Source organism: Pseudopodoces humilis, chromosome 5 (assembly GCF_049639895.1).
Source record: "Pseudopodoces humilis isolate 2021_Gansu_Grassland_sample_001 chromosome 5, ASM4963989v1, whole genome shotgun sequence".
NCBI classification, from domain to species: Eukaryota; Metazoa; Chordata; class Aves; order Passeriformes; family Paridae; genus Pseudopodoces; species Pseudopodoces humilis.
Genome location: NC_142204.1, coordinates 3,191,157 through 3,207,657, shown reverse-complemented (window position 1 = coordinate 3,207,657; position 16,501 = coordinate 3,191,157). Strand labels below are relative to the sequence as shown.

Here is a 16,501-nt window from a genome sequence, read left to right as displayed (position 1 = left end):
ACCTCCTTTTACATGGAGCAGCCCTTTCTGTACTTTCCCCAGGTCAAAGGGAGCACACCTGCTGATAACAGTCAGTTGTTTCATCAGTTACAGGTTACCTCATTCAATGATTTTGCAAGAGAGCCTGATACTAGCAGGCTGAAATCCACATGCATGTTCTAGAAGGTGAAAATTCAGTTTAGCTGAGTAATAAATTCAATTTCCACACTCTTTCTTCTTTGCTAGACCTTTCAAAATTCACAGCTGTACAGCAGGCAAGGTGCACCTCTACAGGGCAGGGACCAGAGAAATGCAAGACCTGTGTGACAAGGACCAAGCCAACACAGTTTATGCGGAGCTGGCAGTCAGCGTTTGACGGAATCTGGTAAGGCACATTTCCCAGATTGAGCACATACCCCGCCCAGATGCACAGATGGTATTTGTGGGAGCAAAGGAAAATAAAATATAGGTTTAAAATAAATGCAAGAGAAACACAGAATAATATTGAATCACTCTAGGTATTTCTAAGGGTTTCCATTTATCTTTTCTGCTTCTCAGCACATAGCGAGTGTATGTTCTGGGCTTTGAAACCACTGAGCAAATGGAAGGGATTTAAAACCAGTTTTGTTTCAAATATAAGATCATAGAATTAAAGACAGTCTCCAGGAATGAGATTTCTGTACAGAAGCTTGATGCAAAAGGAATTCAAAATGCTGTTCCTGCATATGTCTGGCACTGACAACCAGGCTCGTCTGAAGAGCCTTTTCCATGCTAAAGGAGAGGACTCGCTCTGCTGCTGAATTTCAGATGGGGCCCTCTGCACGGTGGCTACATTCCCTTTGTTTTAAATGGATGGAAAGATACACAGCTGGGAGGAAGAGGCAAGCTACTAAGTAGTGAGGAATTAATTTGAGATGCTGTTATCATGATATAAGGAAGCCAGAGTAGCCACAGACACGAGAGCAGGCAGGCTGACTGTGACAATGACTGGTTTGGGACACAGTTCCAGGCTGCAGCCTTGCTCCTCCACCCTCCACCACTGGTCCTTCTCAAACCAAAGAGCTGGTGGCCTTTGTTACAATGATACCATCTATGGATGATAAGCTTGAGTAGCTTCACTCAAGATCCCATAAAACCTAGCAGAGGAAGAAGGAACAGGAGGAAAACAGCACAGGTTGGAAATGATGGAGAAAGGTGAGAGAAGAAACACAAAAGCCCATGTTCCCTGTTGGAACCTCTGCTAACCCAGACGTGTTGATGTGTGCTTACTCTGCCATGTGAGGAGCTGAAGCTCCCCAAAAACCAACTTCTAATCATCATCTCATCCTCCTTCTAGAGGACCCAGCTCTTTGTTATTTTACTCATTAGTTAGATTTAACTTTTCATAAATCAATGTTAACTTCTTGATTTCAAGTTCCACCCTCTCTTCTTTAGTAGACACAACTTAAACACTACACTTAAATTGCAATAAAAATCCTCTTTCTTTGGATTAAACCTTCCTCTGAATTCTCCCCCATTCCTCCTTCCACCCTTCTGAGTTGCAGCCCAACATAGCACTGCACCAACTTCTACCTCACAACTGTGGGTAGGTAGGAAAGCCCTCCAGTGTTATTTCTTACAGTATTACAACTACTGCTGCCATGCAAAAAGCAAAACAAAATCTTTGACATGTGGAAGCAGCAATGAGAACTCTCCATGTGCTCTCTGTGCCATCCCTTAAGGGCACAGCTTTTGGGATAGGGAAGGAAACCAAATGTGTTGTGCTCCAACTTCTGCCACTTAAAACTTCTCAATGACCAGCACACTAAAAAAACTACATATAAATACCTTAATAATACATTTAAAGACCTAACTAGGTCACTTGAAATCTCATGCTATTATTTAAGCCAGAGCTACTAAAGAACCCCAAAATAACCAACCAAACAAAAAAAAAGCTGAGGAAAAGCCTTTAAAGAATATATTTCAAATTAACACATCATAGAAAGATGTAAGCGAAGAGCAAAATTTCCTATCAGAAACATATTTATGACAGTATGACACACAAGCTAATTATATATGTACATCTGAATTACTTGATAGCTACATTTGCAAGTGTCACTCATTTTATGCTGAATTTATTCAAAAATGGGAAAAAAAATCCTCTACAAAGGGTTTATCCAGTCACAAAACCTACACTTGCAGGAACCTCAATAAAAATAATTACTTCAAATTTTTACCAGTGTCTCCAAATAGAATTTAGCACAAATACTTTCTTGCTTTTTAATCTATTCAACTGAAAGAAACGGAGCTGCAACGGTTTAGGTTTTTTAATCCCAAAGTGGATTATACAAACATTTTCATCAAAGATTTTTTTTACAAGACCAGCGTTACTGGTTATATCTTATTATTAAGGTAAGCTTTCTTCAAAGAACTGTATGATTGGAATCTCTTCCTGATACATAGTGACATGCTATTTGCTGGCTGCAGTGAGAAGAGTCAAAATGAAAACAAAAATACAAACAGGCTTTTTTTTTAATCTTGTCTTTATTGATTTAGACTTCAGAGCTACAGCCAAAAATAGTGCATCTGTAGAAAATTATCAAACACTCTATCAATACAGCATCATCGCATGTTTAGAATTGTAAGCGCTTGACAAATCGCAAAGGGAACATCCAATCTAGTATTTGGCAGTGCAACCCATGAACAGGGAATACAGGGAGAAGGACTCTTTTTTCTCCAGAAAAGAAACACTTCTGAACAGGAACAAAAAGCTTTTGTTAAAAAAAAAAAAGAATTCCAGTTACCAGGGAAGACTCATTGGCTTGCAGAAGACATCATCGTACAGCGCTGGAAACTTTGTGTGGAATGTCGAAGGGGGCACGGAAGCTACGGCTCTGCTACAGGAGCCATGCTGTCTTCAGGACTTTGTAGGCCATGGAGAAGGTGACTGAGTAGCCAACTGCCCAAGACAAACCTCTGCCAGGCTGGGGAAGAGGGATCAAGTAGGCAAAAGTGTGGAGGATCCTAGCCCCTGCGAACATCCTGAAGTGCAGCAGGGCTGTGGACAGCTCAGGGCCGCTCAGAGCATACAGCAGTCCGATGCCAACAAATGGGACAATATTTTCCAGGTCATTCAGGTGGCCTCTGGAGAAAGAAGCAAAGTTATTTTAAAGTGTTATGTTTTGTTGAATAAACCACTTCAAGCCTCATTATTTTTCAGCATCTTCAGAGCATGCTACTATTCAACAACTCTTGGTTTCCTCTGCAGAGGGGACTTGATTCAGCTACTGAAATGATTTTGGCATGTTCACCTGACATCACTCCGGTCTCTCCTGCTGCACCCCACATTTTTAAGCTTCTGATCTTCTGTATGAAAGGTATTAGTTTTTCTCCAGGATCTTGGTAATACTAAGGACTTACATGAGGTGTCTGAGTGCAATGGGTGACTTTGCAAGAATGCAAAGTCAGGGAAGAAAAGAGGTAGCTGTTTTCTTGGAGTCTCTCTCCATTAATGTCAATTAACTGGAGGACTGTGACTGAAACTATTACAATTCATGGCCCAGATGGTCTATTCTAATCCCATAAATCCAGTTCATGGTGTCCATAAAGAAAATATGAAATATCCTACATAGGAACCACTCCATCAAATGTTCATGAAGTTCCATCATCTTGAAGAAGGTTATTTTTGAACATCGAACAGGTGTGACAGTTACGCTTTTCGTTCATTTTCTTCACTTTAAGCACTAAAATAGCTGAAAAAGTGTTTGAATTTTTGAAACCATAATATAATTTACTAAAAATGTGTTGAGACTGAACTCTATTTCTTGAAGCGTTCTTTCACACCCCTTCCTAAACCTTCCCAGTTCCCTTCACCTCTTTAGATAAATTATAATTCCAGCCCTATTTACTGATTGAAACAATGTCTAAGCCTTACTAATGATGTCAAATTTCAGAGCCAACTGGAATCAGGTCATGACACTGTCTTGCAGCTGCTTTTAGAATATATTTATCATTACAAGGAAACACATCCCTCCAGATTTTTTATTCTCATCTCCCCTAAAAGTACCCTGAAGAAAGTAATCTTTTTTCTTGAAAAAAAAAAATCTTTTTTCCCCATAAACTGAACACATTCCAGTCACTTATACAAAAGAGAAGCTATGCTAAATTTATGTGGCATTATCTGTTACCATGAAGCTTGCAGAAGAAAATATAGAAAACTTCCACTAAGAACCACAGCTGGGTGGAAAATATGGATGCTGCAACACTAACATAGTAACTAGAACCAAGCTGACTTACTAAGTCTGGGGATCTCTGAAAAACTCCACAAACCAGGAAAACAGGATTTGATAATGCAGTGCTTTAAAAATGTGTTCTGTGAAAATGGCTGAGGTGGTTGTCATTTCTTTACCACAACAATTTGAGTTAAATGAGTCATAAAGTTAATCTCAATTCAGCTGGTCTCTTACAATTTAAGAGAAAGGAATTACCCTCCACCATGAAAGTTTCCATTTTTATGTAACACCCATGAAATTAAGCAACAGCTCCTTGAACTATTCAGAAAAGGAAGGAGCAGAACATCTTTACAGCCTACTTAGATCAGGCTCTTCTTTCTGAGACTTTAATCCATAAGAGGCATATAGAAATACACTTTGTGAAACAACAGCCATTATTTGCAAGGATGCAGTGTTCTTAAATCAGCACTGGTATATAATTTTCAAGATCTTCCCTAATGGAGGTTTAAATAAGAAGAGTTCACTGACATTCAAATTTTTGGTATAAAAATAAACTTAGCTTCATCAAGTAATAATCTTATGGAAAGCATTCCATTAAAGCTTTCCTTGTTAGCACAGGTGTATCAAACAGCATCCTGAAATTTATGATTTTGGAAACAGAAAATGTTGCCATGAGCTTATGGTTGAGCTTTACAGTGTTCTCACCACTCTGCCCATGCAGACAGGACGCTACCCAAGAGTTAGCTATTATAACCAGACAGTGGCTTATTGCTTTTAGAATCCAAACTGACCATTTGAATGTGGAATGGTTTGTTCATTTAAATTAATTAATGTATTAGATTGCTACATAAAGCACCATAAAACACACACAGGCTTGACAGAGAACAGGGTGAAATTAACTCCTTGATTTAATATTATTCTGTTATTTAAATTACTTTTAAAGGTTCCTCTGTATTACCTGCGTACACGTTCAACATCTGGATCAGTCCTCAGGTATTTCTTAGCACTCTCCCCTTTTCCAAATGATTCTGTATCTTCTGGGTTGACAAATGCCTGTTTCAAACACAAGCACACAAGTGACATTAGCAGCCAAAATGTTTTATCCAGTCAAGGCAGTTTGGTCACTCTTTTTACCAATGTCTCAATTTACACAGGGAATAATGCAACGTTCACTGCACTACTGCTTTCTTGAGCCCAGCCTGCACACAGCTTGCGTGCCGACAAATTAATGCAATGTAATTTATGCATTTAGATAAAAGCCTTCTTGTGATATGGACAAGCCTGCAGAAAAGCCAGTGGGCTGACAGACCATAGGCACCTACAAGGTAGGAGGTCTCAAGTCTCTCTTTCACCATTCCTGACAAGTTTTCCTAGAGTGTTTTTGGATTCCTTCCTTCTACAGAAGTCTACACAGCGATAGCATCCAACAGCCTTATTCCCATTCTCATTTATGACCAAGGAAGTGTCTCCCTTTCCTCTCAGGTACAAATTCTTACACTTATATGACCCATTATTACCTCAAAATACTGCCAGACACTACTTGAAAACAACATTTAATGCAGGCAGTGCGGACTGCAGTTGATTTCTCCCTGCTGACACATGTAGTAAAATGCATTCTGTGAATTGTTCAGGCTATGCAGATGTCAAGAAAGTATTTTGGTTTTAGGAAAGCTACATGATTTCTTTCCAGGGCAGCCTTGATCCCTATTTGTGAGATATCAGCCTCAGAATTCTAGAGGTGGGTTAACAGTATCAACAGCAACATTTTACATTCTCTTGCTTCACTTCTTTCCTGTTTTTTTCTCTTTCAATAATTTTTTTATATTAAATAGAAAATTAAAATTACTATTTTTTCTGTTTGTAATAGTACTAACAAATGAATTACTGAAGGCCCTATTGTCATCTGCATCCACTTCGATCCACAGAGCAGTTCAGCTGGGTTCTCCTGAAACCAGCAGGGACAAAAAGCAGAATTTCAGCAAAAGGACTGCACCAAAATCCTTGAAGCATACACCATCTTGCAGAAGCAGATCTCACAAAAACAGCCATATGAGGCCCACTCAGGGCTCTTTCAGCCCAGGACCAAGAGTTTCCTACAGAGGCCATGAGAAGATGCCTAGAGAAGACCAAGAACAAGGCAAACACAACACATTTCCTATGATCATTTTCCTCTAAAGTGGATGCAGCTTCTATGTTTAGTAAACCTCAGTGGATCTTTCTCATTTTTATCTAGCCCAAACATCAAACCACAGGTTTTCAAATATTTTCAGATATTTTCAAAATTGAAAATCCAATTTTCAGCCTGCCTCTCACTCTAGAAAAACAGTAATTTCTTTTCAGATAGTGACCTACCTGCTATAATAATCAGGGAATGCAAAAAGCTTTTTAATTATTGTATGAAAAGGCTATAGATGAATAAAAATTTATCCTCTCTTCTGACCCTACCAGTTGGTTATTCATGTAATATGGCTCCATATCACACTTTTGTTGCTTTATAAATTGGACATGAGCTTTCTGCAGAAGATAATGGAAATTACAGTTATGACAAACTCTTATTTAAAAATAATAGAAATCTTTTAGAAGAGTGAAGTCAAATGCAAGCATAATTTAGTCTCATAATTAGGTTAAAAATATTGTCCAATTGAGACCAGCAGAGCACCAAACTCAGAATCTCTCCAGGACAGGGAGGAAGAAGAAAATGAACAGCAGCAGTACTTGGAAGCTGAAAAGACATAGCTGTGATATATCTCTGTTTTTCAATACAAATGTCAGTCTGTTCTCCCAGCCAGTATTTCCAAGTGATTACCTTCCTTGTGATCCTGTAGTATGCTGTTATCAGACTCATTAGCATCATTTTTAGAAGAACAATGGCTGTGTAAGTAGCGTAAGCCCGGAAGACTTCATTGTCAATTAACTGGGTGGATTTGGCCATTTCTCCCCTTCTCACTGACAACCTCTAAAAAACATTAAAGTTAGTTAAAGATAACATCACTGCAATCCAAAGTTCTGACAACAGCTTTGTGTTAATAGCCTTGTTTTTTAGCATCACTGCAATGACAACATGATTTTGCCACTGTGGAAAGTTTCTTTTCAAACAATTCCCCCCCCCCCCCGCTTTTTTTTTTTCACAATAGCATAATATAATACCTTAAGTTGATAAATTAGAATATTTTGCTTCCATTATAAGTGCTTATTAAACTGTCAAAGTACAAAGTACCAAAATATTTAATGTAATTGCAGAAACAACACTTAGTCACAGAAATTAGTACTCTTTTGAAATAACACAGGGAGTTAGACCAATTTTCGACCAATTCATTTGAATTAGCAAATTTCACTAAGCAGTTACCAGGATAGAAGGAGTGTGTGACAACACTATGAGCACCACAGAATGTAAAGAGGAAAATTAGTATTGCCTACCCTTTTTTGTGTGCAAAATGGCACAATTATAATGACACTTCAGCTTTCAAACTAACCAGTATCTTCCTACCCAGCAGTAACTTGTGATCAAACCGAGTTGAACATGCATTTTCCCCCTTTGAGACCTTGTTCTTAAAAATTGCTTTTAGCATGACTCACGGGCAAAGATTAAGTTGTAATGACAAAAAGGAGAGGACTGGTTCTGCTTTTATCATGGGAGGTTTAAATTAATGAAGTCTCTTTCCAGTGTGATCGTACCAAACTCACAGTCCTATGGAGGTGGTACCTTTTATCAACACCAGAAAGTTGAGAGGAGCTGAGGAGTGATGCAGGTGAAAAAAATAAAATATAAAAATTGTGCACATTCAATTTTTGCCCTGCACAGACCCAGCCTTTTGCCTCACCAAGCGCTTCAACCACACACTTAGTGACTAGCAATCCATACAAATAGGATGTCTTAGCTTCACTAGAGACCAAAATAAATTAATTTTTTTGTTACAGCTTACTTAATTCCTGTGATATAATTTTAACACTAGTAATAAAAATGTTAATATTCACTTGATTACAGTTTTAACAAGCTCCCATCTTGCTTTCAGCACAGTCAGCTATTGTCAAACAAGGGGAACTTGATGAGCAAAGAGGACTATGGAAGACTTGCCCTGAAGCCACGTCCTCGGTGAGGAAGTGGGCAGGATGGAGGTAAGCAGCTCCAAAAAAAAATTAAAAATCTAGCCTTGCCTGGACCTGTCTGTTGTAGTGATGGGATTCTGCTCCCTCTTTTATCCTTTCTGAAACAGCTCTTGGGTCGCTGGGCCCAGCACAGGGTCTGTGGTCCATGGCAAATTAACTCAATGTAACTCTCCCTCCTCTCTCACTACAGTTCCCAAGACAAACAGCGACTTGGAGAAGACTTTTCTCAGAAATGGACAGTAACTGTTTCTATTCATTTTAACAACCTTGTTAGAATGTTATAACAGAACTATCCTGCTACTTTTAACTTTGTATCACACCAAAAAAGCACACAGCGTCTCACGCAACAAAAATAAAGGAAATCCACGGCGTTAGAGCGCTTTTCCCTAAACTACGCTGCAAATACATGCGAGAATGATGCCAAGGCATTGGCATGGGACACTGCTCAGCAGAATCTTTGGCTTTCCTCCACATTATCCATTTTCCCTCGCTGCCCCGTGCCCTCTCCGAGCTCCCAGAATGCCCAGGACCTGCCTCAGCACAAAATGGAAGGGAAAAACTCGGGATTTCAGCACCCGCAGAAACCGCAAAAACAAGCCCTAAATACGCGAACAGCGCGGCGTTTTGAATGCTATGCTACATTACGGCTACAAACAGCCTGATATACGTGGGTAATTAAATAATTATAATGGTAGGAGTAATGGTATGTCTCCGTAGCCCCGCTGTGCGGGCTCGGAGCTCAGACGCTCTCGCCTCCCCCGCCACGCCACTGTTTTGTGCGTGTTTCAAACGCGACTTCTCCCAGCGCCGTCTGGCCCCGCTCCCAACCCAGCTGCTGATTCCTGCGGGAGATGCCGCCAGGCCGAGTCCCCTCACACAGCACAGCACAGCACAGCGCCCCGCTCCCGCTGCACCGCCCGCAACCTCGGCCGTGCCCGCACCTCGGCCGTGCCCGCACCTCGGCCGTGCCCGCACCTCGGCCGTGCCCGCACCTCGGCCGTGCCCGCACCTCGGCCGTGCCCGCACCTCGGCCGTGCCCGCACCTCGGCCGTGCCCGCACCTCGGCCGTGCCCGCACCTCGGCCGTGCCCGCACCTCGGCCGTGCCCGCACCTCGGCCGTGCCCGCACCTCGGCCGTGCCCGCACCTCGGCCGTGCCCGCTGCGATCCGGGCCCCGCCGCTCCTGCTCCTCGGCCCGGCCCCGCCTCGCCCCGCCGGCCGCGGAGGCGGGCCCCGCCCGGGCCGCCCTCACAGAGCACCGCGGGCTCGGGGCGGCGGGTCAGGCCCAGAGCCCGGCAGAGCTGCGAGAAAGAGAAAGGAAAAGCGTGGAAAAGAAAGAGGAAAAGCCCTGCTGTCTGAACAACCTTGGACAGGGGGGAACCAAAGGCTGTGGGCCACACGGGTGCTCGTAGTGACAGCCGAGTCCGGTGATTGTGAAAATTCCCAAGGGGGCTCAAAGCTTACCTAAAAGTCTCAATATTTCGTCCCCGCCCTTGTTCTGGTGGGCCTTAACTTTTACCACAGGGCAAGAAAATTAAACGTGCTTGTATTGGCAAGCCATCAGAGCTGTTCCAATAGATACACATCGTGTTGCTTTACAAAGTGGAACAGAAAATTAAGGAACTCTGCAGCTGACCACAGACTTCTACCAGTGTGCTACAAAGTGATGAACAGAGGGAACCCGGTCTCTGAGCTTCCCGGTAGTTCTTCAGAGAGAATTATACTATTCCCACAGCACTCCTCATTGACAGGAACAATGCTTGTGACTAAGCAGCTCATGATAAGCAGGACTGAAGAAGATAGAGATAAATGTACTCAGATGCCCAGCAAAGGTTTCTAAGCTAATCCTAAAGATGTGTACACAGTCAGAAAGGGATACAGTTTTTAAAGCTGCATTCTTATGGAAAAAATCTCTACTCTTATGTACATATATTCAACATTCAGTGATGTTATTTCTGTGCTTCATGTCATGTTCTGTCATGTCAAATATCTGTGTAACTCTTCTTAACACCATAAAACACAGCAAAACTCATTTGAGCAAGAACTGTAGCATCAGAACTGTTTTGAAATGTTGGTAGGAGTTGGGTTCAACAACCTTCGTTCTCAATAAGAACATGACAAAAAATGTTTCTGCTGAAGTCAACAAAAAACTCACAGGAGTGTGGGTCCATCCCAGGGAATGGATTTATTTCAAAAAACACAGAAGAATTTCTGCAGCTCATGCCTTAGTTCAAGGCAGGAATTGTATCTTCATAGTTTTTTTACCATGCCTAACACATATCATAATCACATGGTGTGACTGAAATAAAACTGTAATTATCTTCTGTTACTTTTTTTTGTTTGGCATTCTAATCCTTATCCACAGTCAGTTTAAAAAGCAGATAAACCTATTAAGTTAACGGTAAAACTAAACACATTATTATATTTGAGAGGAAAGACTCATAATTGAAATACAAAAATTCTCAGAACTGCACCTGGAAACAACAGAAAAGCAGGAAAAAGGTGATTTTCATTCACTATAGGTAGGATATAAAACAAAGCATAAATGCATGTAGAAATTCTGCTATTTCCCTGCTTTCCTTTGGACTTCACATTCCACCTTTTCATATTCTGGAAATTCAGATTGATTTATGTGACTTTAAAAGAGCACTTGTGAAACTGAGAAAGCTGATATACTACTCTCAGCCTTTGCATTTTGAGGCAAATTTTGAGGCTTGTTAATTTTTTCCCGCCCTCTTTGAATACCCTTAATTCTAAGAAAGAAGATGAGGAAGGGAGAAGGACAGGAAGGAAGGAAAAGGAAGAAAGGAGAAAAGAGAAAGAATTTTGTGTTTAAAAGAAAAGAAAGAGGAGGGAACAGAAGATAAGAAAAAGGAGAAAAAAGAAAAGATAAAAGAAGGGCTAAAAAATAAAAGGAAAATATTTTAAAAAGGAAATAAAATCAGAAATAAATAAAGAAAATTTAAAAGAAACTATGAAATTTAAAAAGAAAAAAGAAAATTAAAAGCAAGACTGAAGTAAAGGTGGAAAAAAGAAGGAAACGAGAGAAGCCAAGATTTCTTGCAGACCCTAAACCACTTAAAAGGTTCAGGTTTTTGGAGGGAAGACTCTTAGAGGGCAGAGAATAAAAAGAGAAGCAAAGTGGAGCCATAGTCTGTAAAGCAGAAGTGAACTTGTGCCCAAGGTCTATTTTCTTCTCTACAGCATAAAGTGTGTGTAGAACATTTGGAAACTGATCTGAGTGAAGCTGGATCCATAACTGTGGTGATAGTTGCTCCTGAGGGGCCCATTCCCACACTTCTTACTCATGTGAATTGTCCCTTGGATGCTAATGGGATTACTCTTGTAAATCAGGGATGCCATATCAGCCCAGAGCCCAGGGTTATACTGATCATGAAGGGCTTGATCTTGCAAACCTCATTCATGTGAACAACCCATTTTCATGACCATTTTCCTATCAACTTGAAGAACTATCTGTGTAGCCAAAGACAGTAGAATCAGGACACGAGTTTAGGGTCAGCATAAAAGTAGGAATAAAAGAGTTTTTCATTTAACCTCCAGCAAGGAATGGATACTCCCCAAGAAGGCCAGATAAGTGCAGTCTCTTTTAACTGCAGGGCGGGCAAAAGAGAGGCAAGTATTGATCAGACTTGATCTGTCCTGTCTCCTTCTCTGGCTCCCTTTATTTACCATAATTAGAATGGTAAAGAAGGTAGCAAGAGAACATTTTCAGCACACCTTGAGCTTTTTTTCACCACCTCCTTGATAATATAAATCAGTTTTTTCTTCAAGCAGAACTGGCAAATTATGCCTGCTTCATGAAATAAACCAGTGCTTTGCAGAGTAAAACAGATCGTGAACATTAAGATCCAATCAATATTTTAACTTAAAATCTGAAATGCTGTTTAAATACCACAAGAAAAGTGTTACAAAAATGTTTAGTATGACGGACCAGAGTAATTTTTTGTGCTACTCTATTAAAATCTGCACCTTCTGGTTAGGAAGCACTTTCACTATATCAAATGTTGACACCTATGTAATTTCGCTGTGATTCACACACTTCCTCATAAGATCTCAAGCTGCCGTCTGGTTTCTCTAGGGAGCTGTTTCAAAAACAGCAAGGATCATTGTTCCTTTGGGAATTCTTCCTGCTGGATGCAGCTCAGTGAAGGCCTCTCTGGCATAAGTTGTCTTTTGGTAGAGCTTCTAACACCCGAAGAGCAGTGTCCATCCAGTCTTTTATCTATGCCACTATTTAGAAGACAACAGTTCATAGTATTGGGATTTGCCATTTTTTTCAGAATTTTAGATGCTCACTTGTGAGACAGAAACAATTTTTGAGGCGACCAGTCACAGTGGGTGGTGATCAACAGGCAGTGAGAGAAAAAGGATACAAACTCCATAAAGCACAGGATTGGTTACATCTGCTGGTTATATGCCCAGCTATACATCATTTATACATTGTGCACAAACCCACAAAGCTCATTTACTGGTCATTATCAAGTTATCATCTAAAGTTGTTTATACTCAAAAGTCAGGTGCAGAGCAACCATAAGATATAGTACAACACAGGAAAATTATCTGTACTCTGTGCCCTATCTGCTTGATGTCCCACATGAAGAACAGCTCAGAAAGGGATTGGCAGGCATGTAGGAAAACCTTTTTAGTAGGTCTATTGGACTTTTTTTATTTTTATTTATCCTCCTTGATTCCTTTTTCACTGCATAAGAATAATGCAACAGCCATCTCGCTTCTGAAAATAAGTCTGCACACAACCACCTTTGCAGCTGGCAGTAGTGCATGTGTGGTGAGGTGAGGTGTTTAAAGTCCCGTGCTGAACTGAAGGGGAAAGCTTCACTCAGCTTTTGGGATGCTATTTCAGCTGTACCATTGTTTTGGTTAGGAAAGCAAAATATTATTGCCATTAAAAGACATAAGAAAGATGATATATGCCCATAAAACAGATTTTGCAGCCACCATATTAGCTTTCTTTTAAACTAATGCAATGAGATTTTGTTAAACATTATTACATACAGCTAACAGAACAAAATCTGATCCTTTAAAATAACACTGAAGTAGCAGAAGGAGAAAGTATTCACTATAAAAGCAGAATGCTTTTCAAATTTCACTTCACAGATTGAAATGACAGAGTGTAGAGAGCAAAATGATTTTTAAGACATTGAGGTTTTGAGCATTTATATAAGAGTCCAGTGGGTTTTACTTTTTATTGTACTACTCCTCTGCTCCAGAGACACCAGGAAATTATAAAACTGGAGACCAGACTGGAAGATTTCTTGCCACCGTGACACTTCAACTGCACACAGAAGGCTTGAGTGAGCTACTGAGAAGACAGAGATGATAAAAAGTATCTAGCAAGAAGTTGCTAGCTTATCTCTGCAGGCAAGATATTTCTGTAAGTAAACAACAGACTGACCTTGTATGTCTATAGATAAATTGGTAAAGTTATAAAGTTGATTTCTGAAGCTCTCCCTGATCCTACATTGTACTACTCGTGTAAATGTACCTATTTATGTAGTGAAAGAGCCTGGCCCTGTGGATTGAGGCAAGCTCGTTTTCTCATGAGGTTTCTATGTTATTCTAGGATGGTGTGAACCTTTGGTTTCTGTTAATCTTGACTGGATTCATATCACAGCTGAATGTCAATAAGCTAAATGATCCCGTTGCACATTATTAGTCATCTAAAATTTCTTAACACTCTCTCTGTGTATATATATATAAATATATATATATAAATGTATCACTGATGGGATGTGAACCATGCTTAGCTAATAGAGCAGCTTCTGCCTGGCATTCTGGTGATGATTGTGAGAGCTGAAGTCAGGGAAAGAGATGGATACTATTACCCAGATGGTTATTTTTAAGGAGTAACCATCTGAAAGAATTAAAGTTCCATGTAAGCAAAATATTGATCAGTAGTAATCACTTGTCCTTCCAACAGGCTGGTATCATTATATGGTGAACTGTGTGTGAGATTCAGTGGAAGTTCTGCATCAGAGGATGTGGGGTGAAGAAACGGGCCCCCTAAATTTGGGGTGTCTATTTTCATCCTGCAGGAAAGGAAGACAGAAGATTTCTGCCTTCAGCCATTCAGCTGTGTCCAACTCCCAGACTGAAAGGAGCTATGTAATGAATGCAAAGTGAGTAGATTTTGCTAAGTTGGAAAAGAGTGTCCAGAAAGTTACATTTGTGTGTGTACATTGAGTTGTTCCTGCATAAGGGTTAAGAGGCAGGCTGTGTGAGGCAAATGTCACTGTTTTAAAAAATCAATTCTCTGCCTTTATAGTGCACTCTAGGTACTGTTAGGTATTCTGACAGTACCTTTGCAGTATGCAGAGCTTCCCCAGGTAGCGCAGCTATTTTTATTAGTAATCTCCCCTCCTTCAGCTCCCTGTACAGAGCCAAGTTTAGAGTCAGCAAAATTACTTGGAACCAGCTCATTTTATCCCCAACAGCCCAACCAAGCACAATTAAACTGTATTACCATACATTAGGCTTTGAAGGGGTTCCTTTAGTGCAGTGTATAAAAGTCTTTAAGGAGAGGCAGAGAGGCAAAGGGGAAGACAAACATTCTGTGTGTAACAGGTTAAAGTCCACGTCTGTCCATTGACTTCAGTTGGCCAGGGATGAATACAGACAGTTCAATACTTAACAATCAGCAGCTCTGCTTAGTCGGCAAGAAAAGAAACAATTTGAGGTCCAGAGCCTTCCCTGTGCTCCTTCTGCCTTCCTGAATCTCCACTCAGTTACAGTAGCTCTCTCCTAACAGAAATGACACTCCACAGGGTTGGCTCTTGGATATTTTCTGCTGTGGTGCAAGATTACTCCTCGTGGTTTTATGGGGCAGCAGCAGACTTTAATAGTCACCCGAGACAATTATTCAGATACTGTATTGTGCAATAAGATTGCTTTTGAACAGCTGCAGAAATACTTAGCAGAAATACACTCCCTAAAGCCCTGAGATGGGAAATAAAAACAAACAAGCCACAGTAGCAAGACAAGAGTCTGTGTCTTACTCCATCTTTCAGCTTGTAGAAAAAAAGGAGTTGTGTAATTGATTTAAAAGTTAATTGGGACAGGGACCATTTTTCATTTAGTGGTCCTTTTAATGCCCACCAATAATAGGCTACAAATACATACTCAGTCACTACTCAAACACAAATCCTCTTTGGGCAGTGTTGTGACCCAGTGTTCTGTTCTTTGCCGGCCAACTCTCATTAAAATGTTAAAAAGGTGATAAGATAGGGGTGCAATTATTCTCTTCAGTAGTGATGAACTTCTTTGGTGCAATCCTGTTTACAAAGAACATCACAAAATCATACATTCCACTGGTAAATATGGGCAATTTCCTTTCTCAAAGCTTCAGCCTTGCTTTTCTGATGAATACCATGCCTTAACAAAAATACCATTTATATTTTTTCCCCTCCAAGCCACTATAACCTGTGTTTCTCTGTTACACTCTGCTGCAACTAATTAATTTCCTTGCCATTGCAATTCTAACTAGTCCTGGTGAAAATCTTCTGGCTGCTACAACATATTGTGGCTTAGCTTGATGCTCTCTGTTAAGTCTCAAAATACAAAGGGATTTTCAGCTGCGCTGTCAATTTTGCTTGAATAAAGAGTGCTCGTAAACACATAAAATTTTATGGAATCTTTTAACAGGTATCTGGTCATCAAAACCTGCCTCCAGCTCAGGACTCAGGAGGATCTGAAGTAGAGCAAGGGAGGAGAATACACTTGCTTAGTTTATTCTCTGAGAGGCTCCTTGTGTCTTCTTAATTCAGCTGGGCAGTTGGTGAGGGCTCAGTGGGCTCTGCTTACCCACACCTCTGCTGGATCATAACTGCTTTTCTCTTAAGACACACTCTGAATATATCCTCGCCATTTTGTCCCAGGATGGCCATGCAGGCAAAGTCAAGCTGGGACAATGTTTTGTACAAAATACAGTGCGTGATATGTTGGGAATTTAGTGGCTGAAAGACTGCTTGTTCACTTTTTACTCATGTGTGCTTCGGTGAAGTTGCTCTTGATTTATAGCTGGATCAGCAAAATCAGAATCAGACCCTTGCTGCTCATTTCTGTGGGAGCAGGACTGGGCCTCATGTGCTCTTGTGCTCATTATATATCTCAGCACCAAGTCTCTCAGCTTTGATTCATAGAGTTCTCTTTAATTTGGTACATGCAGCC

General features: G+C 40.6%; 1 protein-coding gene across 5 annotated transcripts; it reads right to left on the bottom strand.

The window, feature by feature from the left end:
* Positions 1 to 1,914: 1,914 nt before the first annotated feature.
* On the bottom strand, positions 1,915 to 9,557 carry MGST1 (microsomal glutathione S-transferase 1). Of its 5 annotated transcripts, none has more exons than XM_088055640.1 (4): positions 9,443 to 9,557; positions 6,997 to 7,146; positions 5,149 to 5,243; positions 1,915 to 3,102 (listed from the first exon to the last, which is right to left on the bottom strand). In XM_088055640.1, the coding sequence occupies exons 2-4, from the start codon at positions 7,120 to 7,122 to the stop codon at positions 2,856 to 2,858; spliced, it is 468 nt and encodes a 155-aa protein (XP_087911766.1). In that variant the 5' UTR covers positions 7,123 to 7,146; positions 9,443 to 9,557; the 3' UTR covers positions 1,915 to 2,855. The 5 variants fall into 5 exon arrangements, with proteins under 5 accessions (XP_087911766.1, XP_087911767.1, XP_087911768.1 ...); XM_088055641.1 differs by having other exon boundaries at positions 9,409 to 9,531; XM_088055642.1 differs by having other exon boundaries at positions 9,426 to 9,513.
* Between the last annotated feature and the right edge of the window lie 6,944 nt (positions 9,558 to 16,501).

Excerpts from the sequence above, each read along its gene's own strand:
- MGST1 (XM_088055640.1), bottom strand. The coding sequence starts at position 7,122 with ATGGCCAAATCCACCCAGTTAATTGACAATGAAGTCTTCCGGGCTTAC. Across the intron at positions 5,244-6,996 it reads ACTACAGGATCACAAGGAAG|GCATTTGTCAACCCAGAAGA; the intron begins GTAATCACTTGG and ends TGTTTGAAACAG. Across the intron at positions 3,103-5,148 it reads GATGTTGAACGTGTACGCAG|AGGCCACCTGAATGACCTGG; the intron begins GTAATACAGAGG and ends TTCTTTCTCCAG.